This window comes from Nycticebus coucang, chromosome 18 (genome assembly GCF_027406575.1).
Source record: "Nycticebus coucang isolate mNycCou1 chromosome 18, mNycCou1.pri, whole genome shotgun sequence".
NCBI classification, from domain to species: Eukaryota; Metazoa; Chordata; class Mammalia; order Primates; family Lorisidae; genus Nycticebus; species Nycticebus coucang.
The window spans coordinates 78,587,791-78,612,024 of NC_069797.1; the positions used below are offsets into that span (position 1 = coordinate 78,587,791).

Sequence of the window (24,234 nt, forward strand, 5' to 3'; positions counted from 1 at the left end):
AATTAAAAATCTTACAACAAAGAAAACCTGTGCCATATCTTTTAGGAAGAAATAATACCAGTTCTACACAATCTCTTACAGAAAATAAAAGAGGAATGAACACTTCCCAACTCACCATATGAAGGCAGCAAATTATTCTGATACCAAAACTAAACAAAGAAGTTACAAGAGTAAAAACCTGCAAACAATGTTCTTAATGAATATGTCCCCAAAATCCTCCACATGGTTTTAACAGGGTCATTATTATAAAAATCAGTTGCTTTTCTGTGTGAGGAATTAAAATTTAGCCTCAGTGCCATTGACAACAGTAGCACACATAAAAAAATGAAATATTTAAATATAAATCTTAAAATGTGCAAGATCTACATTCTAAAAAAATACAAAACGGATGTAAGAAATCAGAAGGAATCATAGACAAAGACCGTGCTGGTGGCCCAGAGCGCTGGTAATTTTAAGGTGTTAGCTCTCCTGAATCTGTACATAGATCAGTGGAGCTCCAGTCAAATCTTCATAGGATTTTTTTGGGAAACCCACCAAATTTATTCTAAAATTTATGGGGGAAATCAAAGAAACTAAGATCACTAAAACGAATCTGAAATAGATGAACAAAGCAGGCTCCCACTATGCCACAAGGTGCAAGTTAAAGCGGCATGGGCCAGGCACTGGCGGAAGGGCGCACCCCGCAGTGGAGCAGGCTGAAGGGGCACGGGCCAGGCACTGGCGGAAGGGCGCACCCCGTGGTGGAGCAGGCTGAAGGGGCACGGGCCGGGCACTGGCAGAAGGGCACACCCCGTGGTGGAGCAGGCTGAAGCAGCTCGGGCCGGGCACTGGTGGAAGTGCGCGCACCCCTTGGTGGAGCCGCCAGAGTACCCAGGAATAGATCTACACAAGTATGTTCTTTTGATTTCTTCCAAAGGTGCAAAGACCATCCAGTGCCGTGGAGAGAGGACAGTCCTTTTGGGTGTGCTGGGGCACTGGGCAGACACCCTATAGAAAGAAGATGAGCCCAGCCCGATTCGCCACAGCTGCACCAAATGTGAACCCAAAACTGAAAAACTTCTGGAAAGAAATGGAAAAAAAAAATCTTTCTGACCTCAGCTTGGGCAATGGCTTCTTTAATAAGACAAAAAGTACAAGTCATAAAAGAAAAACAAACCCACAAATTGGACTTCATCAAAATGAAACATTGTGGGCGGCACCTGTGGCTCAAGGAGTAGGGCGCTGGCTCCATATGCCAGACGTGGCAGGTTCAAACCCGACCCTGGCCAAAAACTGCAAAAAAAAAAGAAACACTGCTTTGGAAAAATACTGTTTAGAAAACAAAAAGACCAGCCACAGACCACAGCTGTAAAGGTGTCTGGCGCAGATCTGCACGTGTGCACAGGGCTCTCACCTGCCAAGTGCGGACCAAGAGTGCCCAACGGCTGCGCTCAGACACAGTTGTGTGGCTTGGGCTATCTCCTATAAGCATAAATGTGCAGCTAGCACTGCACTCCTGGGCGCCCACCAAGAGTAGCAAAGCCTGTGTTCTTTGGGAGGACCGTGTGTGAATATTTTTTGTGGCTTTATTCACAGTCACCAAAACTGGACAGGACCCAGATGTCCTTCCCCTGGTAAATAGATATACGTGAAGTGGCCAAACAGTGAAACACCAGTCAGGAAAAATCTAAACTGCAGGGGTGAGCCTCACAGATGTCATGCTAAATGGAAGAAGCCACTTGGAAAGCTGGTACTCTGTGACCTGTTTACATAGCATTCCAGAAAAGGCGGAACAGCGGGGACCGGAAACTGGTTGCCAGGGATGGGGCTGAAGGGAAGAGTTGGAGAGAGTGGGACGTGAAAGCCCTGGGGTGGTGGGACCCTGATGTCGACTGGCAGTGTCAAAACTCAGAAGTGAAGCTGACGAGGGTGAAATTCACTTCATGTGAATTCCCTTTCAGTCAGCAGGCTTCTGGGGGAAAGAAACATTTTTCTTTCCCATGTTGAAATCACACTTAGTAAAAAGCATAGTCAGACAGTGCAAACTCATACTTGGACATAAGTGACACGGTGGCCAGGTCCTTATAGCTGGGTGTTTCCTTGGACGTGGCACACAAGTGAGTCACCTGGCACAGGCTGCCTGTCTGTGTGGAGGGATGACTCCTGTTTATAAGAGTAACTTGTTAAAAATGGGAAAAATAATGGAAGTACCATGGTGAAAAGCAAGTAATAGGCAAAATTGTTTCCGCGTCATGTAATCAGAACACGCTGTTTAGTGGAAAAGTCTGAGGGAGCTCGGAGACTGAGACTCCACCATCATGTCGGTCAGCTGTCCCTGTTCCCTCCCTCTGTGTCCTCGCCCATGTCCTCTCCATCGTGGTGGCCATGTACCTGTTCTGAATTCTACCCCCCCATGCCTTGAACCCGTTTAAATTTGGAGGGATTGAAGAGGAGACTCAGCCCTGGGATCCATCTATACTCTGCGTGAGGACTGACTCTGAACATGCCCCAAATTGCCGCCTCCTGTAAGTCTTCTGGGGACCCTCTAATCTTCCTTTGTCCAAGATTCCTAAGCCCCAAGATTTCCTTTGCAGCTGGAGAGGAGCTGAGTGTCGTTAGCTTTCGGCTGGCACATCTCTGTGGGAGACTGCAGAATGTGATTGGTTTCTGTCTAAGTGAAGCCAAGAGGTGTTAGGAGCCCGGGGAGTGCTGACCCCAATCATGTGAGGCTGTTCCCAACACCCACCCACAGCCCTGAGCTGTGCTCCAGGGAGGCTCAGCCAGAGAAGGTCTGGAGGTTTGTTTACCCTGGGGAGGAGAGACATGGGGAGGCTGGGACTTACCACTGAGGGGAGGCCTCTGCCCCTCCATCCTGAGGGTCTGCGGTCACATCCCCACCAGGCCAAGGCCCACTGCTTTCCCCTGGCATCTCTGCCTTCTCCAGTCTCCCCTCGCCCACTCGCCCCACCTTGTGCTGCTCCGGCCTCCATTTCTGCCTGTGCTTGTCCTGAGACAGGCCTCCAGGGTGGCTCCAGAACCCTATCAATGTCACCGTTGTATTCTAAAAATCCTTTCACAGCTAGGCAGGGACTGTGACTGTGCACGCGACTCCCACCCCCACCCCAAGCTTCCTCATCCCTCACAGTCATCCTCTGTGTCATCCTGGGGCACAGGCTCTGAGCTCCCCATGTCTGATTCTTCACCAGGGAGTGGAGGGGCATGCGGGACCCAGGCTGCCTTCCAGGCTCATCTCCCAGGGAACCAAGTTTCATTAAAGTGCAATCTCTACGCCCCATGCTGGCTTCAAGCCTCTTGTCTGGGGTTTTATTCATTTGTCATTTCTTTTCTTTTAAGCTCTGGATTGTCATAAAATGAAACCAGTTACTGAGAATCCATAATCTGCCCCGTTTACCCCAGTGGGATTATTTCTGAACCCACCGGTGTTCTGAGGGTGGCAGAACCTTTTGTCGTCATGGTTTCTGGGTTTGGGTATCCTTTCTGCTGTCCTTGCTGTTTTGATGGGTGTGGTTTTATGACTTTTAAGAAGAAAAAGCACAAAAAATTAGATGCTGGGAACAAGCTTCCAGGCCATCTGTGAGAGCGGCCCTGGGGTTGGCCTATGTTTCCTTTATAATCAAAGAAAACACAGAAAATTCAGTGTTCTGCAGATATTTTCAGGCAATCACTGGCTAAGAGACCATACTGCAGCCCTGGACGCAGCCATGCTCCATTCCAGAGAGAGCAGTTAGAGCAACTGACAGCTGCTCTTTCCCCTTTGAATTCTCCTGGCCAACTCGAAGGCTGGTTACAGGGAGTGCCTCCATCTTGACTATCAGCCAAGAGGAAGCAGGGTTTTTGTCTTCTTTATTTTATTTCTTTCATAACATATTTTGACTTTGGGACTTTACAACTCTTAGGGAATCAGAGTTAGCCAAATATGCCCCGTGGCACATGTGACTAAAGAAACACAGCTGTGTTATAGAGCAGTGACCGTACTTGTGAATAAGGGAGATTAAATCCTGGCCTATTATTTGGCAAGTCTAGCCCTCTCCTAGATGTGGGTTTGCACACCTGCACACACTCACCCACGCTCCCCCCCCCCAGGCTCATGCCATAGAGAAATGTCCACTTTCCCAACTACCGTGTCTTTCTAGTGGCAATAAATTTAGTTCTTCTGACTAATGCTTCCACCAACGTGGGGCCCAGTGGCCACCCCCAGCAGTATCCAGGTGAGAACTGCATAGCAGCTGCCCCAGGAAGGTCTCGCTGCCCTCCGAGGACCTGGCCTGGCCTCTCCTTCCTTCTTTCTCCTAAGGGCTCCTGTCTTCCAGCTAAATGCCAGCTCCCTCTGGTATCGGAGAAAGACTAAGGCGAGCACATCATGTGTTGTGGTTTGTGTTTCCAGTGCTGGGAACAGCACGTTCAGAGCCTGCTCACTATCACATGGGGCCTCCGCCGCTTCTTTGTGCTTCCTGGACAGCAGGCCAGCCCTGGGCCCACTGGAGCTTGTGCGTTTTCCCAATGTCCTACTGCCCACTCCACACACATCAGCCTCATCTCCTCTACAGGCCTCCACTGGCAGTGGGCCTGCATGTGCTGGCCATGAGGGGCAGCCAGCCTTCAACACTTGGAGAAGAGGAGCCTTTCTCTAGAGCATAACCCACAGCCAGCCCTGCTTATCTGCAGGATCCATGTCCACAGAGTCAACCAACTGGGGATGAAAAGTACTCAAAACTAAAAATAATACAGCAATAAAAAGAATGCAAATCAGAAAACAACAGAATAAAAACCATTTGCTTAATAGTAGTTGTATTAGGCACTGTAAGTGCCACTCTGGGAACTACTAGAAGTGTGCGGGAGGCTGTGCTTCGGTCAGACACAAATGCTGCATCCTCTCTGAGACACACACCCTCGATGCAGGTATCCACGGGGGCCTGGACCCAGTCCTCTCCAGGTACTGAGGAACAGCTGTGCTTTGTACTTGCTGAATTTACTAAATGGATTTTTTCTCCTCTTGAAGATCCCGGAAGAACATGACCTTGAGAGTCAGATCCGCAAGGAGCGGGAGTGGCGCTTTCTACGGAACAGCCGCGTCAGGAAGCAAGCCCAGCAGGTCATCCAGAAAGGTGAGCAGCACACAGGCCAGCGGGTCACCCAGAAAGGTGAGCAGCACACAGGCCAGCGGGTCACCCAGAAGGCTGAGCAGCACACAGCCCAGCGGGTCACCCAGAAGGCTGAGCAGCACACAGGCCAGCAGGTCATCCAGAAAGGTGAGCAGCACACAGGCCAGCGGGTCACCCAGAAAGGTGAGCAGCACACAGGCCAGCGGGTCACCCAGAAAGGTGAGCAGCACACAGGCCAGCGGGTCACCCAGAAAGGTGAGCAGCACACAGGCCAGCGGGTCACCCAGAAGGCTGAGCAGCACACAGCCCAGCAGGTCACCCAGAAAGGTGAGCAGCACACAGGCCAGCGGGTCACCCAGAAGGCTGAGCAGCACACAGCCCAGCGGGTCACCCAGAAGGCTGAGCAGCACACAGCCCAGCAGGTCATCCAGAAAGGTGAGCAGCACACAGCCCAGCAGGTCATCCAGAAAGGTGAGCAGCACACAGCCCAGCAGGTCACCCAGAAGGGTGAGCAGCACACAGGCCAGCGGGTCACCCAGAAGGGTGAGCAGCACACAGCCCAGCAGGTCATCCAGAAAGGTGAGCAGCACACAGGCCAGCAGGTCATCCAGAAAGGTGAGCAGCACACAGCCCAGCGGGTCACCCAGAAGTGTGAGCAGCACACAGGCCAGCGGGTCACCCAGAAGGGTGAGCAGCACACAGGCCAGCGGGTCACCCAGAAGGCTGAGCAGCACACAGCCCAGCAGGTCACCCAGAAGGCTGAGCAGCACACAGCCCAGCGGGTCACCCAGAAGGGTGAGCAGCACACAGGCCAGCGGGTCACCCAGAAGGCTGAGCAGCACACAGGCCAGCAGGTCACCCAGAAGGCTGAGCAGCACACAGGCCAGCGGGTCACCCAGAAGGCTGAGCAGCACACAGGCCAGCGGGTCACCCAGAAGGCTGAGCAGCACACATCTGTGCCTAAGCAGGCTGCATACTGGCACACAGGTGACCTTGCCTGGCTCAACTGCCCCAGGACGGCCTGTTGCCAACATTGTAGATGAGGAAATGAGGGTAGTAAAATTGAAGTCATGCCTAGAAATCATTGAGGTAGGGCTCCCAGGACCCCACTTCCTCACCTTCAAGGGTGATTTGAGCTCTCTTGGTTATCCACAGAGGTGAGGGCTTGGCTGACTATAGCCTCTCAGAGAAGTAAAACTTTTGGGCTTTGAGATTTCCAGAAGGGAAGGAGTAAGGCCTTCCCAAGCCCCTGGAGTCCACATCACACCAACCTGACAGGGATGTCCTGGTGCCACGACGTTCCTGCCAATATGACCTTCCCTAGGGGTGGAAAACAGAAACACAAGGCCCTGGTTTCACTCACTTGTCTCCCCCTGGCCCCTTGAGCGGCCATTAGTCCCATCACCCCAAACTGTACGTCAGTCACGTTTTCACCAAACCTTTTACCAAATGTACCAACACATGTCAAACTCACCCCATGGCATGCCAGATTGCTTTCTCTCTCTACCTCAATGGGGCAATGGGGCCATGAGCTGCCGAGGAGCAGGCATGGCCAGCAGGTGTGCTGCCACAGAGGGACGCAAAAGGGAGTGCCCTGATGCGGAGACCAGGCTGGAGGTGCCCCCCGCAGAAGGCACACTCAGCAGGGAGGCCCCTGCATCACACAGGGGCCCCTTCTCAGCCCCCAGGGACCCTGCCATCTCCCTGCCAGAGAGGGGAGGTGTGGATCAGCAGCATGGACTGGGCGTGGTCTCCATGCAGACATGCTGCTATGTCCTGGCCCACTGAACCAGCCCCAGTGGAGACCTAAGTCTTCCTTCCCTCAGCCAGCCCAGAATGGTTGATCTTCAGGGCCCTTTCTCCAATCTGCAGATTTACCATCTTTTTTTTTTTAAGAGACAGAGTCTCACTTTGTCACCCACGGTGGAGTGCCGTGGTGTCACAGCTCACAGCAACCTCCAGCTCTTGGGCTTAGGTGATTCTCTTGCCTCAGTAGCTATGACTACAGGCGCCCACCACAACGTCTGGCTATTTTTTTGTTGCAGTTTGGCTGGGGCCAGGTTCGAACCTGCCACCCTCAGTATATGGGGCTAGCACCCTACTCACTGAGCCAGAGGCACCACCCAAGATTTTTTTTTTTATTTTGTAGTTTTGGCTGGGACTTGTACCCGCCACCCCTGGTATATGGGGCTGGCATCCTACTCCTTGAACCATAGGCACCGCCCCAGATTTATCGTCTTGACCTTGCTTCTCAGTCCTAAAACATCCCAAAGATCATGACAGTGACTTTTTGCAGCTGGGGTTGAGGACTCCCTTCCCTGTGACACAGCTGGGCACATGCCTTTACTCAGTGAGCCCTGAGGTGTCTGTGACATGGAGTGGCCGGTGCTGCCTCCAAAATGCTATTCCGTGCAGCCTTCTCACATCCACAGCTCTCCCTCTGAAGTGCCCTGGGCTGTGGGCAACAGTGGCTGTGCCCTGTGTCTGGCCCTGAATCTGTGCCACCAATCAGGCTATTAATAAGAAGCTTTATTCTGCACTTTTAGGACTTCTCAGTCTTAGCCAGACGTGTTTCTGATAAGATCCCTGGTGCACGAGGTGACAGGCGTTACTGGATGCTGGCCCATGGCCAACTTCGTGTGGGGAGCTTGGGGAGGGGGTGTCTAAGCAAAGGCACAGACTCCGTGGGCACAGCCCGGTCCCCCCTCAGATGGTGGTGGGCGCTAGTTCTGCCATGTGCTTTGCCCCTCCTTTGGTCTCTGTTTTCCTTCGTGCCCCTCCTTGGGAAATACATTGTCAGCGTTGGTTAGATCGGCTCCTGAATCTACTCCTGTGTTTCCTCTGGTAGGTATCACAAGACTGGACGACCAGATATTTCTGAACAGGAACCCTGGTGTCCCTTCCGTGGTCAAATTTCATCCCTTCACTCCGTGTATAGCCGTAGCTGACAAGGACAGCATCTGGTAGGCACAGCGTGTCCAGACCCAACCTGCCCTGGCTGCCAGCCCAAGCATGCAGCCCTGTCTTCCCCCCCCCCCCCGCCCCACCGAGGCCCTCGGTGCTATTTCAGGTGGAAAGTGTCACTTCCGGCCTCATCACTGATGGATGGGGCTCAGGCCACAGGGCAGGGGCTGGGATGAGGGCTCACTAAAGCCCATGTGACAGAAGACACCAGCTGTCAGAGAGAGAACCAAGTTCAATTTGTAAAAAGTGCCGACTCTGTGTCGGTGGGAGCACCCGCCTCCTGGGAGGCCAGTGGGGGAGCCCGAAGCCCTCACCTGTTCTGATTCCTCCCTCCCCCTCTCTCAAGTCGGGGTGAGACGCACAGCATGACTCCTCCTTGAGCACACACTGTAGTCCTCACCATCAGTCCTCCCAGAAGCCTTTTTTAATTTGCAAAACTGAAACTCTGTCCCCAGGAAACGCCGACTCCTCTCTCCCTCACTCCTGCAGCCTCCTCTGTGCTTCCTGCCTCTGAAGTGCCCAGCTCTGGGGCCCAGGGCAATGGGATCCTGTATCATTTATCCTTTTATGTCATTCAGTGTAAGGTCCATTTATCCATCCTGTGGTGATTGGCAGGCTGGATAGTTTCACTATATGGATGGGCTGGGGTTTTTTTGATGGGCTATTTTTTTACCTCTTTCATCTGCTGGTGGACACCTGGCTATACTCCAGCCTCCTGGCTATTGTAGCATTGCTGTGAACTGGGGTGCACCAGTACCTGCCCAGGTCCCTGCCTTCAATCCCTCTGGGTATATGCCTGGAAATTTCTGAGGAGCACAGGGCTTCCAGTCCCCCACACCCTCCCACCCCACCAAAACCTGTTACTGTCTTTTTCTTTTCTTTCTTATTTTTTTTAAGAGATAGGATCTCTCTTAACTGTGTTGCCTGGGCTGGTCTCGAGCTCCTGGGTTCAAGGACACTCCCAGCCCAGCCTCCCGAGCAGCTGGGACTCCAGGTGCCATCGCCCCTGTCTTTACTTCCTGTTGTCTGACAGCATCGTCCTGAGGGTGAGGCAGTGCCTCCATGTGGGCTGGGTTTACCTCTCCCTAATGACTTATTTCTCTTATTCCCTTAAGTTTTTGGGACTGGGAGAAAGGGGAGAAGCTGGACTATTTCCACAATGGCAACCCTCGGTACACACGGGTCACTGCCATGGAGTACCTAAATGGCCAGGACTGCTCACTGCTGCTCACAGCCACAGGTGAGTGGGGCTCATGTGGCCAGAACCCAAACCCAGAGCTTGGAGCAGGTGGCAGGGCCAGGTTGATGTCCTGAGACCCCCAGGACACATGGACAGACGAGGCCCAGAGCCACTCAGAGGAAAAGGGCTACAGCTCACAGATGGAGGGCAAGGTGATCAGTGTCCATCAGGGTTCCGTGGCCATATCTTCTTTCATGTCCTCCAGCAGTCTGTGACTAAGAAAAGCTTCTGTGGCCCCCAGGAGTGAGGGAGAAGCACCCCAAGCCTTGCTGGTGGCCGAGGCCTCCACAGCCAGGGTCTCTCTGTCCACTGACCCCACCACCTGGTCAGTCCCTCTGCTCCTGCCCAGATGGCAGCTATACCTTGGCACCTCATTCCTAGAAGTGGATCTCACTCTGGGTTTTTCTGTTTTGTTTCTTAATTTTCAGTCTAAAATGTCTTAATCTCAGTCTTACTATTCTTCCTTTTATATTATTTGTTTTGTGGAGACCAGCCTGGTGGTGTTGCTCAGGCTGGTCTTGAACTCCTGGCCTCCAGCCAACCTCCCACCTCAGCCTCCTGAGTTCACTCCCTTGAATGATAGTTTTCCGGCCCCAACAGTTATTTTTCTTTAGTGTCTTAAAAACATGGTTCTGGCAGCACCCGTAGCTCAGTCAGCATGGCGCCGGCCACATACACCAAGGGTGGTAGATTCAAACCCGGCCCAGGACAGCTAAAAAAACTGAGGCAAGAGAATCTCTTGAGCCCAAGAGTTGGAGGTTGCTGTCAGTGATGACGCAACAGCACTCTACCCAAGGTGACAGCTTGAGACTCTGCTTCAAAAGAAAAAAAAAAGGGCAGCACCTGTGGCTCAGTGAGTAGGGCGCCAGCCCCACATACCGAGGGTGGCAGGTTCGAACCAAGCCCCCGCTGAACTGCAATAAAAAAAATAGCCGGGTGTTGTGGTGGGTGCCTGTAGTCCCAGCTACTTGGGAGGCTGAGGCAAGAGAATCGCCTAAGCCCAGGAACTAGAGGTTGCTGTGAGCTGTGTGATGCCACGGCACTCTACCGAGGGTGATAAAGTGAGACTCTGTCTCTACAAAAAAAAAAAAAAAAAAACATAGTTCCACCGCCTCTCACTAATGAGAGGTCCTGCCCATTAAACTGCCCTCTCCATGAGGTCAGGCACATGTAGGGTTGGGGCAGGAGGTGACAGGCAGCTCCTCAGAGCCTCCACACCATTGCCTGACCCGGCCCCAGAATCTGAGCCCTGATACTGTTGAGCACCTGTACTGACCTTGCACCCCTCTCCTCTTTCAAAGTGTCTGTGGCCCCTATGAGGGGTCTGGCCCTCGGTACATGTCCTCCTGGCAATCACCCCTCTGAGCAGGACCCCTTAAAGTCAGGCAGCATCAAGCCAGTGTCCAAAGCCACTTTTGCTACAGGTACCAGGCTGTGAGCAGGAGGGTGTCCATGTAGACAGTGTGAGGGGCCAGGGAGGCTCAGCAGAGTCTTAGGATAAGTCAGACTCCAGCATCCCTGAGCACCAAAGAGTAGGGGCCCGGGGAGGGGGTCCTCCACAGCAAGAGATGGGGGAAGCTGTGGGAAGGCTCCAGTTCTGCTTCCAGAATAGGAAGCTGTGGGAGGAGCCTGGTCATCACCTCCCCAAGGGAGGGGCTAGGAGGCTGGCAAGCAGGGGTCCCAGGAGGCAGGCTCAGAGCAGCCACACGCTGTCTCACACACAGGCCCCCCAGCTGTCTGCCCCCACCCTGCACACTCATTAATCCTGAGAACCCCCCTGACCTGCCATGTCTGAAATCCGGGGCTGATTTGTGCATGGAGCTCAGATGGCACGTGACGGAGGGAAGATGGCACCTCTGCGGAGTTTATGCTTTGTGAGGCCCAGCTTGTATGTCTCCTGGGCACTGGATGGCTAGCTGCGGGGAGCAACAGGGGTGAGCATGTCCCCAGCCAAGCTCTGCCCTAACTCCTGTCCAGGGAGTGGCACCCAGCTCAATTCCATCAGCCTCTGTTGCTAGCCAGTGGCCAGAAGAGACCATGGGTCTTGTGTCCCCTTGCTGCGGCCCTTCCCAGGTCGCCTAGGTGTGGACCTGAGGCATCCACAGACCTGGAGCCACCATGAGTCTCTTTGCAGTGTGTCCACCAGGGTGACCCCCAGACGCAGGGCACAGACAAGGCCAGCGCAGGGCCCAGGGTTATGTCCTTCCCTCCCTTCCTCCGCAGATGATGGTGCCATCAGGGTCTGGAAGAACTTTGCTGACTTGGAAAAGAACCCAGAGATGGTAACAGCATGGCAGGGGCTCTCAGACATGCTGCCCACAACGAGAGGTGGGTCCACCTGCCCCTGCCAGAGCCACCGGGAGGCTCTCAGCTCCAAATCCCTCTTGGCAGCCCCTGCACGCAGCCCCACCACCTCGGGTCCCCTTGCCCTGGGAATGGCTGGCAACCTGCGGGTGGCCTATCCTTAAGCCTCATCACTGCAGGGCCAGGGCTGAGAGGCTGCGTCATGTGCTGCTCAGTGGCCAGCGTGTGCGTCGTACAGTTATGCCTTTGCATTCGGCCTTTTAGGTCCCATGCACTTGCTGGCCTGTTCCAGCTGGCAGAATGGTGTAGCTGCAGCACACGGCTCTGGGCACACCTTTGCTCGGTGCCAGTGCCACTGCACAGCCCCGGAGGGGGACAAGGTGGGGCCCACAGGTCCTTCTGGAATGGCATGGGCAGTTTCAGTGTCTGGGCTTCCAGAGGCGCTCCCGCAGTCTGAGGCATTGGCCTGGGCGAATCATGGCAGTGCTGCCTTGGGCTCCCAGGGTGCTGGGGCAACAGGCGTGAAGCACTACGCCTGGCCCTTTGATATTTTTGTCATCCCCTTGCTTTCTACAAGGGGCTTCAAGCTTATTTTTTATTTCCTTGCCCCATTTCTGCAACCTCAAACTTCTGGGCCCAAGCCATCCTCCTACCTTGGCCTCCCGAAGTGTAGGATTACAGGTATAAGCCACCGTGCCTGGCTCTGGCTGAGAGAGAGTTTTCTTAACTTTGAGGAACAAGAGCTCAGGCCAGAGATAGGGTAATTGAGTTGATAGATTTGACTGAAAACTTCTCTATGACCAAAAGAAAAAGAGTTATAAGAGGCAGAATGGAAAAAGAATCAATATCAGGCAGCGCCTGTGGCTCAAGGAGTAGGGCGCCGGTCCCATATGCCAGAGGTGGTGGGTTCAAACCCAGCCCTGGCCAAAAACCACAAAAAAAAAAAAAAAAAAGAAAAGAAAAAGAATCAATATCAGAACATACAGAAAAATGTATGGAGACTGGCCCGTGTGAAAAAGGCCACAGGTACCAAAAGGGACGAGGACTTGTGACCCCTTCGCTCAAGCACTTCTGCTGGGACTGGGTGTTGGCACCCATTTGGGAGCAGACAGGCTCTGTTTTGAGCTGATGTTGTTGACATATGGAAGGTGTATTTCGTCTTCTGTGGACTTGTACACATGAGGAAACACAGGGTCCCCTCGGGAGACACCCTCAGGCCACAGGACAGCACCCGAGGCAGAGAGGGCAGAGGATCTTCTCACTGTGTCTGAAGTTATACTTCTTATAAAAAGTTTTAAAAATACAAGAAATGGCAAAGTGTTGGCACCCATTAGTCCTGGGTGGTAGGTACAGGACTATTGTATTCTTTTGCGTGTGCAGGGATTATTTGTAATAAATTTTACTTATTCATTCATTCATCCATATTTAGAGACAGGGTCCCTTTCTGTGACCAGGCTGAATTGCAGGGGTGCCGTCACAGCTCACTGCAGCCTTGACTCCTGGGCTCAAGTGATCCTCTCTCCTTGGCCTCCCAAAGCACTAAAATTACAGGCGTGATCTACTGGGCCCGGCCTAAACTGCTAAAATTAAATGTCATTTTAAATAGAGGCCACCATGTACAGCGTGGTCACTGTGCTCCCCATTCAGCCCCAGATGTGAAGGGCAGTGTTGGCTCACACGCTGTCGTTGCACATGCAGACCCATCAGTCGGCAGCCCCACCTCTGAGATGCTATCGAGGGTGCTGGCGTGAGGCCTGTGTAGAGCTGTTTCTCCTAAAACAACCAGGTTCCTCAAGAGAAGACTCTGGTCTTCATGCCTTGGAGGCCACTGTAAAGTCACCCAGACCTTCCAGTTGTGCCCTGGTGTATGGAAGGGGGGCATGGGTGCTCTCTCACAAATGCCCAGCATACGACAGGGTTCTGGGGAAGGCTCGGAATGTCTGCCATGGAATCCTTGCCCCTGCCTAGACTCAGGGTGCACCTGGAGCCCCTGCCTGAGCATGTGTGGGGGACATGGACCCACCTGATTGGTTGGGTGGTCGCAAGCCCGCCCCAGGGCCCATGGAGTAACACCACTGTGTCCCACTGCGTCTGTCCAGGAGCAGGGATGGTGGTGGACTGGGAGCAAGAGACTGGCCTCCTTATGAGCTCGGGGGATGTGCGGATCGTCCGGATCTGGGACACAGACCGTGAGATGAAGGTGCAGGTAACCATACTGGGCCCTGAGACTCCACAAAGGAGCCCCACCCAGGTCCCAGAGAGTTCACAGAGTGAGCATAGCTCAGGGTCAGGTCTTATCCACTGTGGGTGGAGGCAGGCACAGCCTGGACACATGAGGCCTCAGTGCTGGGAGAGCCTGGAGAGACAGACCCATCTGATGCACAGCAACGCTGACTCCACCCTGAGCTGGTGCTAATCCTAATTACTTTCAAATACTTTTCTGGGCAGATTAGAGATTATCAGAAATCAGTAGGGTGAGATATTTTAAGTTAGAATGATTATTTGTGGTTTTGGTTTTAACAAAAAGAGGAATAAATTGGTTTTGCCTCAGACACACTAGGAAAAGCAGGAGCCACCACCAGACCTCTTCCATGTGGCATCTCGCTTGGAGCACAGGGCCAGACAGGGATCCTCTGGGGCAGCACCTGCCGTGGCTTCAGGGCCAGAGGTCTCCTCCCAGGTCCCCTGCCTGTGAGGAGGGTGCAGGCCGCGTGCTGTCCTCAGGGACTCATGCTGGCGGAACTGACACATGGTAAAGGTGCCCACAGGAGGATATGGGGCCGGGGCACCCACAGCTGTGGGGAACTGCACCTTCTCCTCAAGGCAGGGCCACCCTCACAGCTTGCCATGGGCAGTCCCCTCCATCTTGCCTTCCATCCTCACATAGCATCAACAGCCTCAGTCACACTTGCTTTCTGGGGCAGCCCTGCACCCACTGGAGACAGGGCCTACTGAGTTTTCCCCATGGGGTCCCTTACCAGGTGGGACTCGTCCTCCTCTGACCACGTGTAGCCTCCTTGGTGGGTGCTGTCCTCACTTTCCTGGCCTCCCGGCCTCTCACAGGGTGTTGATCCCCCGTGCTTCCTCCTCAGCCATGTCCCCCAGGCTGCTCTGGGTAGAAAAGTGCTTTCCCCACCTCTGCTCTCTTGCTCTTTCCAGTAGGTGTCCCCCTCCCCTCTCCCTCCCTCTTCCCTCCTTTTCTCCCTCCCACATCTCTCCCTCCCCTAATCCCTCTCCTCTTCTCCCCTTCCCCTCCCCTTCCCCGTCCCCTCCCACTCTTCCTCCCTCTCCTTCCTCCTGTAGCATTTACAGGCCCCAGGGATAATGGCTGGGCCTCTACAAGACTTTCCCCAGCTCACTTGATGTTTTAAGAGGCAGCTGAGAAGAATTCCTCCTTTGCCAAAACACTCTTCATCTTTCCTTTTAGGAAAGGGGGATGTTGCTGGAAACTTTAATTGGCTCTAAAGCCCAGTATTCTCAGAGGTGTTTGCAGGCTGCTTCTGGTGCCAGGCCTTGCAGGCTATACCTCTCTGGACTGGTGGGCACAGGTGCAGCTGGGCTGCCACCTAGAAGGATGAGGCCTGACTTGGCTTCCCTGCCAGTCCCTGCCCTTCCCCCAACTCCTAGGCTCCCCGGCCTTCGAGGGCCTCCCTGGGTGGGGATGAAGGCAGCAGCCCCACAGTCAGGGAGAGGAGATGGACACCTGGCTGTAACTGCACCTGAGTGCTACGTGAGAAGCAGGAAGCTGCAGCAGGGTGAGCTCCAGGCTGGGTCTTCACAGCTTCTGTGTTTGGGCCCTAGGACATCCCCACGGGTGCAGACAGCTGTGTGACAAGTCTGTCCTGTGACTCCCACCGCTCACTCATCGTGGCTGGCCTCGGCGATGGCTCCATCCGTGTCTACGACCGAAGGATGGCACTTAGTGAATGGTAACACGGCCACTACCTTCCTCTTGTCCTGCTGGGCCTGGCTCTGTGTAGATGTTTGTGTCTGGTTGTGGCCAGTTTGCTTCGCCCAGGCTTCTCAGTGATAGGCAAAGCTTCCCCAGGAGGCCATGACAGAATATATGAACCAGCTAGGGGCATTCCCAGAGCCAGCCTGGCATGTCCCGTGGAGGCCAGAGCCCCTGGCCGTGGAAGAGCACAGTGGGCAGACCATGTGGAGTATGCCTGTGACCTGGGCTCAGAGGCCAGTGGGCAGGGCCCTAGCCAGGTGCCTGGGATCTCCAAGCCTCAGCATCACACCTGAATGCTGGGGACACTGTCTTCCGCCACCTCCTAGGTATGGGTACCAGTGTCCAGGGAGAAGAGGCTGGGAGTACTGTGAGCACAGCACAGCGTTGAGTCAGGAGCATTGTGACTGCCCTCTGGGCGCAGCCAGAGCCACCCTCTAGGCAGGCGCTGCTGCCTCCCTAGCAGAAGTGTGCCAAGCTCCAAGACCCCACCAGCTGGCAGGTGACCTTTTAGCCCAGGTCTAGACAGCCCCACAGTCCTGTTCCCAGGACAACACGGTTTATTAAATAACCACAGTGTCTTGGAAAGCAGGGACCAGTGGAGGGGACAGAGCAGCCTCAGGCACATTGGCCAGTGGGTGAGAAAGCCACTGGGGTTTCTTCCTGGGGTGATAAAACTGTCCCCAAATTAGACTGTGGTGATAGGCACACAGATCTGTGAAGATGCTGGAGTCCACTGGACTGTACACGTCAGAGGGCATATTCCAGGTGGACTGTCTGTCTTCTTTGCCTAGCCTGCCCCACCCATGGAAGCAGCTGCCTGGGTGGGCAACCACGCAGGAGTCAGCCCACACAGAGCAACACGGAGGGCGCAGCCAGGCATCAGTGGTCATCGAGGCTCTGTGTCCTCGCCTAGCAGGAGAAACCAGGGCAGCATTCACCCCTCAGCCACGCCCCAGGCCCATAGCACCCTGATCCAAATCACCACCTGTATTTCTGGCGGCAGCAGTCTCAAGCCCGGCCTTCTCAGCACCTTCCAAAACCAGCCATACGGGACTTAAAGCCACGTGCTAGCTAAGCCACTTGGGGTGAACAATAGCCACTAAGACAGAGGGGGATCTCTTGGCCCTTCTCATCTGAGATCCAGCACCCCAGGCTCCTGGGGGGTGGCGCTGGTGGGCCTCGGGCTGGGACAGAGAAGCCAACGCCAGAGAGCTGATGGGAGGCACTGAGCTGCATCTCTGCCTCAGCGCAGCCTGTGCCACCTCCCAGCCACCCAGGATCCTGTCCTTCCTTGCTGGCCACGCACACAGAGTCCAGCCCTCCTTGCAGCCTCCCTAGGCATGCCATCACCCTGGAACTCTCTGGTTCCCCAGGGATAACGTGCTTTACTCTGGTTCCCAGGCCCGAGCCAGCCAGCCCCGCACTCAGTGAGTGCTAGTGAAGTGGCCTACCTCGTGGGTAGGATGCCAGTTGGCATTCATTCTAGGACACATGTGGAACTGGATGTGGGCAGGGGAGCTGGGCCTCAGAGAAACAGGCTGCCCCCAAGCAGACCTCACAACCACGCCTCCAGACAACCAGGCCTTCTGTTCCCTAGGCTTGAGGCTGTGGCCCGTATGGAGTTTCTAGGAGGTCCCTTGGACAACACACTCCTGTTCCTGCCAGCGCCCCAGTCAAAGACCCCCTGCCCTTTGGGCCCCAGTTCCAACAGCCTTAGGGCTGGGATTCTTGCTCCTGGCCCTGCAGACAGTGAGAAATTTGGGGAGAAACAGATCTGACAGTTGACAGAGTGTGGAGTATCTCAGCAGCCTGCAGGCCCCTGCATCTGGATGCCTGGTGTGGGCTATCCTCCTGTGGGCCTGGCAGGGGCCAAGGCCATCCCCAAACAGGCCTGAGGGGTTCCCACCAGAGTAGGTCACCAGGAGGAGTCTCTGTTCCCGCATGGGCACTGGCCACTCATGGGGAATGGGTGCGTGGAAACCTTGGCCCCCTGCTTGAAATAAGGCCCAGACAAGGCTGCTGCGGCCACCCTGACACACCCTCCTCCCCGCAGCCGCGTCATGACGTACCGGGAGCACACGGCCTGGGTGGTGAAGGCCTACCTGCAGAAACACCCCGAGGGCCATATCATGAGTGTCAGGTACTATGCATGGGTATTCTTGAGACATTTGGCTATAAAAACATTTTCCCCTCCATTTAAAATATGTCTGTGGTATTTAAACAGCTGGGAGATGATGGCATTTCGGGGCAGTAATTAACTCCTGCTCTGAGACTGGCCAGGAAGGTGAGAGGGCAATGGGGCCACGTGCTTTCCCTGCCAGGGCAGCCTGGCAGAGATGTACCAGCCGTGTGTCACCCCAACCCCCCGTGGCAGGTGCAGCCGGGGCATGTCCGCAGGCACATTGTTGCACTGTGCAGCAGTCGTGTGCACATAAATTCAGTGCCGCTGCCCTGTGCAACTGTGCTGAGAGCAGCCAATATTTATTTGCCGATTAAAGAGACAGCAAAGTATAATTTACTATCAAAAAACCACCATCTCCTCAGAGAGCTGCTTGTTCGTCCCTTGCTTGTGATTTAAAAACCTAACGTAACTCTTGGGATAGACCCTGCCAGGGTTGGAAGGCGGGAGCCCCGAGGCCCTCAAGCCTCCGCTGGGCAGACCAAGCCTCCATGCCTGGGAAGGGAACAGGGTCCCTGCCCCCTCCCACAGCTGTGTTTAAGGCTGTTTTCTGGGATTACAGGGCACCATACTGGGGAGCTTGGAGGGCAGCCCAGGCCCACAGCTAGCAGGGGCAAGTTTGTTGTTCCTCCTGAGAGGCCCTCCCTGGGGGCACATGGGTCCAAGTGGCTTTGACCTTGAGCAATGTGTGTGCAATGGGCATGTGACCCCACATGTCCAGGCTGCCACCCAGACCCCAAACCAGATCCCTCCAGGGGGCTCCAGTTGGGGGGCCATCAGTGCTACCCTCTCTCGGCAGCGTCAATGGAGATGTGCGTATCTTCGACCCACGGATGCCCGAGTCTGTGAATGTCCTTCAGATCGTGAAGGGGCTGACGGCCCTGGACATCCACCCCCAGGCAAACCTGATTGCATGGTAGGTGCCACCCTGACCCCCCAGGGCCTCTTCCCAGCAGAGGATTGGGCTGGGGGCTGACCGCACTATCCCAAAGAGAAAACAAAGGTCCCTTCCCTGCCACAGGCTGTCCTCCCAGAAAAACCTCTTGGGCCCCTGGAGCCCCTCTGGGGATGTCCCTAGGTCCTCAGGGAGGGACCAGAGGAGATAAGCTGGTGCCCCTCCCCCCCACAGTGGCTCCGTGAACCAGTTCACCGCCATCTACAGTGGCAGCGGGGAGCTCATCAACAACATCAAATACTATGACGGCTTCATGGGACAGCGTGTCGGCGCCATCAGCTGCCTGGCCTTCCACCCGCACTGGGTCTGTGCCTCCTTGGTGGGCTGGGCACACAGGGCGGGATCGCCACACATTGCAGCCCCCACTACACTCACTCAGGACAACAGATAGCAAGGACACAGTGGCTGACACAGCTGGTGTCCCTGCACTGAGGCCATCCCTGGGACACTACCTGTCCAAGCAGACTCAGGGCCCCATCACAGCCCAGGTCTGCACCACATGGTGGCAGGCTGCTTTTAAAATTAGGGTTCTGCCAACCTGCCTTCTTGCAACGTTAGAGTCTCACAACTGTCCCTGTGGGGCAATCCTGAAAAGAAACATGCAGGGAACTGTGGGTAGTATGCAAATCTCCCATAATGGAGCTTGGATGACGCATCATCCCTGCTAAAAACTGGCAGTTAATGGGCCCATCATTCCTGCGCCTGCCTCGCGTGCAGGGATGGGGCAATGGTTAGCAGGAACCCTGGGCTTGACTTACAGGAGCAGCCTGTGCCCTTCACCCCAGGACCTGCCCCGCTCTCCAGCCCTATCCTATACCCCAAGCCCCTGCCCCAAGCCCCAGCCCTGCCCACTCACTCACTTGCTCTCTCCCTGCAGCCCCATCTGGCGGTGGGAAGCAACGATTACTACATCTCCGTGTACTCGGTGGAGAAGCGCGTCAGATAGCGGCACCGCTGAGGGCCCTGCCGCCGGGGCCCTGCCAGCTGTAGCCGCTGGATGTACATAGTCAACCTGCACACGTCTGAGTGCATAGCGTCGGCTCTGCTGCTCCCGCCTCAGCTGCTGAGGACTGGAGGGGCCTCACGCTTGCTTTGTGTCTTTGCTGTAATACCTAGAAAGGCGGGGGAGGGGAGGGCTTCGGTTGAACAGTCCAGGTGCCAGGGACTCGGCCACAGTGCCGCACACTTGCTCTCCTGATCTGTTTTTTCTTGGGGTTTTTAAAGGAGGAGACACACTCGTTTTTATTTTCCACATAATCAGAGCATTAGATACAGAAAAGCTCCAAGATGGAACGTTGGTGGAGAAGCTCCACGGGTCCCCAGGGTGGCCACCCCATCTGGCCAAAAGCAGGGGAGTAGTGCAGCCCACCCAGACCACTGTCCGGATCTCAGTGTGTGCTGGAGAGCGGTACCGTTCCCACACAGGAGCCACAGAAGGGCAAGACAGAGACGTCCCCCAAAGCTGGCAAGTGTAGAAGGAAGTGACCCAGGGCCCCTCAGCTGGCCATCCTTGTCCATGAGGTGCCACCCCACACAGCCCACCCCCCGCACCCTTGGCTGTCGAGGTCCAATCTCAGTCCCTCTCCTGGCATGAGTGGGAACAGGCTCTGGCTATGGGCAGCTGCAGTGGGTCGTTAGCAGTTTAGCCACTGCCTGGACGTCCACTCCAGGGCTTGCCTCCCCATGCCTTGCCACATCCCCCCACCCCAGGTCCCATGGCCCCACACGGGCACATGCATGTGCAGGCACCATGGTCTGCACACAGGCTCATGTGCAGGCCTCCCCACACTGCACACGTGCACATATGGAGCCCTCTGCAACCCCACAAGTCTGTGGGTAAATGGCAGCCCCGTCCCCGCCCTTTGTCCCACACGCTGGTGCGGCCATGGTTTGCATCTTGTGGCTGTAACACAGGAGTTCCTTAGCTGTGGCTGCAGCGTGTCAGTGCATGTGCACTTGTGAGGATGTGGGCAAGACGGGCAGCCCTGTGGCCAGTCTGGCCCCAGGAAAGGCCTCAGAAAGGCATCAAGCAATTGCAAACAAACAGAACACAACCACAATGATGGGATTTTGAAAAGTTTTGTTTCCATTTTCCTTGGGAATCAGGAGTATTCGGAGAGAGGAAGGAGGAGGCTTGTTAATCTGTTGACTGGGCAGTCGTGGCGGGAATGCAAGCAGGAGGCGCTGCCGGTCCCGAGCATCCTGGTGGCCGGAGCCTGCTAGAGCTGGACCACTGGGACTCGCAGGTGGAGGAGGTGACCCTCCTGCTCCCCAGGAAGTGGGGCACCCTTCAGAGGGTTCCGGCATGAAGTCCTGTCCCATGTCTGGGGTGTGCAGGCAGCCTGAGGTCGGGAAGTCTGAGGAAGTCCAGGGTGGCAACATGCCAGAAGTCTAGAAGCCGAGCTCCACCACAGACCTGAGGGGTCTGATCCGCCATGGCTGATGCTGTGGTTCAACTCAGTTCTAACCTGACACACGTTTCTGTTTGGAGACAAAACCACCACTTGGTGAAGTGCAGATGGCTGCAGCGGGGCAAGGCCCCTCCGCACCCCCCACGCCGAGGGCCATGTCCTCCCAGGTCTGATGCGAAACCCAATCATGAAGTTACCCAGGGCTCAGAGAGCACCGACTAAAGGTTCCTTTATCTCTATTTATTTTACCAGAATGAGAATTGAAAAGACTTTGACAGCACATGGAATTGTGATGTGAAACCGAGAGCAATGGCAAACAGTAAACTGTTAATAAAACGTGAACAAGTGCAGAAGTGGCTGGCTGGTGGCTTGTCTTGTGAGTTGCCCCAGCTGAGGGATGTTGCCAGGTCCTCTCTGCAGGTGGCTGGCTGTCCCAGGGCCACCTGGGGTTCCCAGCATGTGTCATAGTCACTGCCCAGGGAGGGCAGCACCAGGGCCACGTGAGCCCTGGCCTGTCCGTGGGCAGTGCCCCACCTGTGGCTTAAACAGCTTGTTAAAGAAGATCCCAAATTAAGGAGCTGACATGGTGACAGAGCTGTGTGGTTCCCTAAGGCCTGCTCCAAAGAGCACTCCTGGTGCCATTTCTGTATCTTTTTTTTTTTTTCAAGGTAACACAAAGTTATCTTACATCAGGGTGTCATCGGGTGCGTCCCTTGCTAAGACTGCCGGGAAAAGTCCGATTCCAAAGGCCACCTGTGCTTGTGGCTCTCAGCCCTTCTATTCTGGGCACCTGCAAGGGAGCAACTGAGACCCACTCCAGGCCACACATCCTTCCGGCCACAGCCTGGACGGGCCCCTGTGCTGACCTCAGCTGGGCTGGGTTTCACCCTCTCACACCTGCAAAGTCCTTTCTGCCCTGTCCTGTGGACCAGACATATCTGCTTCGTGTCATGAATCTGGGAACACAGTGAGTGCCCAGGAGCCTTATCCCTGCTAGGAGGCTCTGTGCGGGGTGGGGCTTGGGGAGGAAAATCCCTAAAGCCACAGCAGAGGCAGCAGGGCCAGCAGGAGATGAGGGTCCTGGGTGGACAGTGACTCCAGCCCCATCTCACATGACCTGAGAGACTTGCTTCCTGGAGGCACTTGGGGACAGGCTCTTGTCACTCCTTTGACTGGAAAGTGGGGCTCGGATGTTAAGTAACTTGTCCAAAGCTGGGTGTGTTGGGTGTTGACAGGGAATGAAGTCCTCCCCTGACCCAAGCCCCCCGTGGAAACCTTTGCATCAGCAGATGTGGGGGCAGGACCAGGGGGAGGGCAGCCCAGGTGCCAACTGCAGATCCCACCCGCAGGAGGAGGACATGCAGAGCAGGCGCCTGCCCCAAGCTCACCCCAGGGCCACCCACCCACAGTGCTCCTCATCAGGAGGGGCTCGTGGGCTTCTTGGGGAAGTCCCCACTGGCCAAGTGTGTGTGAGTGGTCCTGCTGGTGCAAGCACCGCTCAGGCCCTGAGGGCAGGGCAAATGGGGATAGGGAGGAGGGGCCAGGACTGCAGAATGGTGTGGGACCTGGAGGCTGTGCCCCCCCCTTTCACTAGTGTCCTGTGGCTGCAGCAACAAATCACCCACCTGTGACCTTAGAGCAACCTAAGTGACAACAGGACAGTGCTCCTGGAGGAGCCAGGACAAGCCCCTCCTTTGCCTTTTCGAGCTTCCAGAGGTCGACTCGTCCCTTGGCTTTGCCCCTTCCTCCCCCTCAACGCCAGCAACTACTGCTGTGCCCTTCCCACACCATGAGTGGCTTGGCCCTGAGTCTCCTGCTTCCTCCACTCCTAAGGGCCCTCAGATCACAGCCTTAATTCCATCTGCAACCTCAGCCCTTCCCTGCTGAGTTGACAGTCACAGCTTCTAGCAGTAGGGTACAGGTATCTGGGGGGCTGTTACTGTTGACCACCCCAGTCTACAAGACACCCCGCCAGGCTCAGCCCACACGTTCTCAGGGCCTCCTAACCTGGCAGGAGGTGGGCAGGCACTGGGGGTGGGCGAGCCATGTGGAGCCACCACATTGTCCAAGGCTCATCAGGCTGTCAGTAAACAAGTGGATTTCCCCAGACGCAGCAGCAGCTCCAGAGCCTCCCACACCCGCCCTAAACAGAAAGGTGGGAGGCAGCTTTTGCCATGGAAACCTGGAGGCCTAGCCGCCTGGAATCTATTGAATTATGGTTTTAGACAAGAAAGACCCCGGCCTTTATGGCTGGGCTGCTCCATGGAGAGTGATATTTTCCCATTAGCATCAGCTTTTCTGTCACTGGGACCTGAGTACAATTTATGGGCTTGTGACCATAGGGTGGATGCGTGGTGGGGGCTGCTGGGCAGGGACTCAAAGTGGAGGGGTCAGAGGGGAAGGCCTGGCCTCAGGCTAGGGACCAGGGACAGCTGTCCAGCCAGGACAGAGCTGATGGGGCTGCCTCTGGGGCTGCTTCGCGTGGGAGTCCTGTTCCAGGAGGCCATGCTGGCTAGGCGTGCCCCCTTTCTGCAGGCCACCCTCAGGCAGGAGTGGGACTGGGCCTCTTAAATTTGGCCTTTCAGATTCATTACTGGCTAAACAGGGTACCACATGTCCCCATATGTGGGATGGAGCTTCGTAGTGCCAGGCAGGGAGAGGGGGAAGCCACATGTGAGGTCTTCACCACCAGTCTCCCAGATGTGGCTGTGTCTTCAGAGGTGATAAAGTTAAAATGAGGTCATCCCAGCAGGCCCTGAGCCATTCTGCCTGGCGTCCTCATGAGAAGGGAGATGACACGAGCACAGAGGGATGACCCTGTGAGGACCCAGGAGGAGACGCAGCTACTGCCAAGGACAGAGGCCACAGAAGGACCCAGCCCTGCCCACCTCTGGGGCTGGAACTTCAGCCTCCAGGACTGGGAGGCAAGAAGCTTCCACCACTGGCTCACACTGCTGCCTCAAGACAGATGCCATCAGCCTTGAGCCCCTGGCAAGCTCTGCTGCGTCCCCTCATCCTAATGTGAGGACAGTAACGGTGGGTCTAAGCGCCATACACCCTGAACGAGATGACCAGCACAGGCTGGCACAGGGAATGCCTCTGGATGTGGCCACAGCCACTGAAG

General features: G+C 55.3%; 1 protein-coding gene across 2 annotated transcripts in view; it reads left to right on the forward strand.

Annotated features, from left to right (window-relative positions):
- Positions 1 to 21,481, forward strand: part of RPTOR (regulatory associated protein of MTOR complex 1) — a 333,344-nt gene extending 311,863 nt beyond the window's left edge. For both annotated transcript variants that reach the window (XM_053568488.1, XM_053568489.1), the window contains 10 exons: positions 5,000 to 5,105; positions 7,951 to 8,065; positions 9,182 to 9,306; positions 11,530 to 11,634; positions 13,710 to 13,816; positions 15,412 to 15,539; positions 17,619 to 17,705; positions 18,544 to 18,660; positions 18,874 to 19,003; positions 19,577 to 21,481. In XM_053568488.1, the coding sequence (XP_053424463.1) occupies positions 5,000 to 5,105; positions 7,951 to 8,065; positions 9,182 to 9,306; positions 11,530 to 11,634; positions 13,710 to 13,816; positions 15,412 to 15,539; positions 17,619 to 17,705; positions 18,544 to 18,660; positions 18,874 to 19,003; positions 19,577 to 19,645 (1,089 nt within the window). In that variant the 3' untranslated portion in view covers positions 19,646 to 21,481. The remainder of the gene's footprint in view (positions 1 to 4,999; positions 5,106 to 7,950; positions 8,066 to 9,181; positions 9,307 to 11,529; positions 11,635 to 13,709; positions 13,817 to 15,411; positions 15,540 to 17,618; positions 17,706 to 18,543; positions 18,661 to 18,873; positions 19,004 to 19,576) is intronic.
- Positions 21,482 to 24,234: the final 2,753 nt, after the last annotated feature.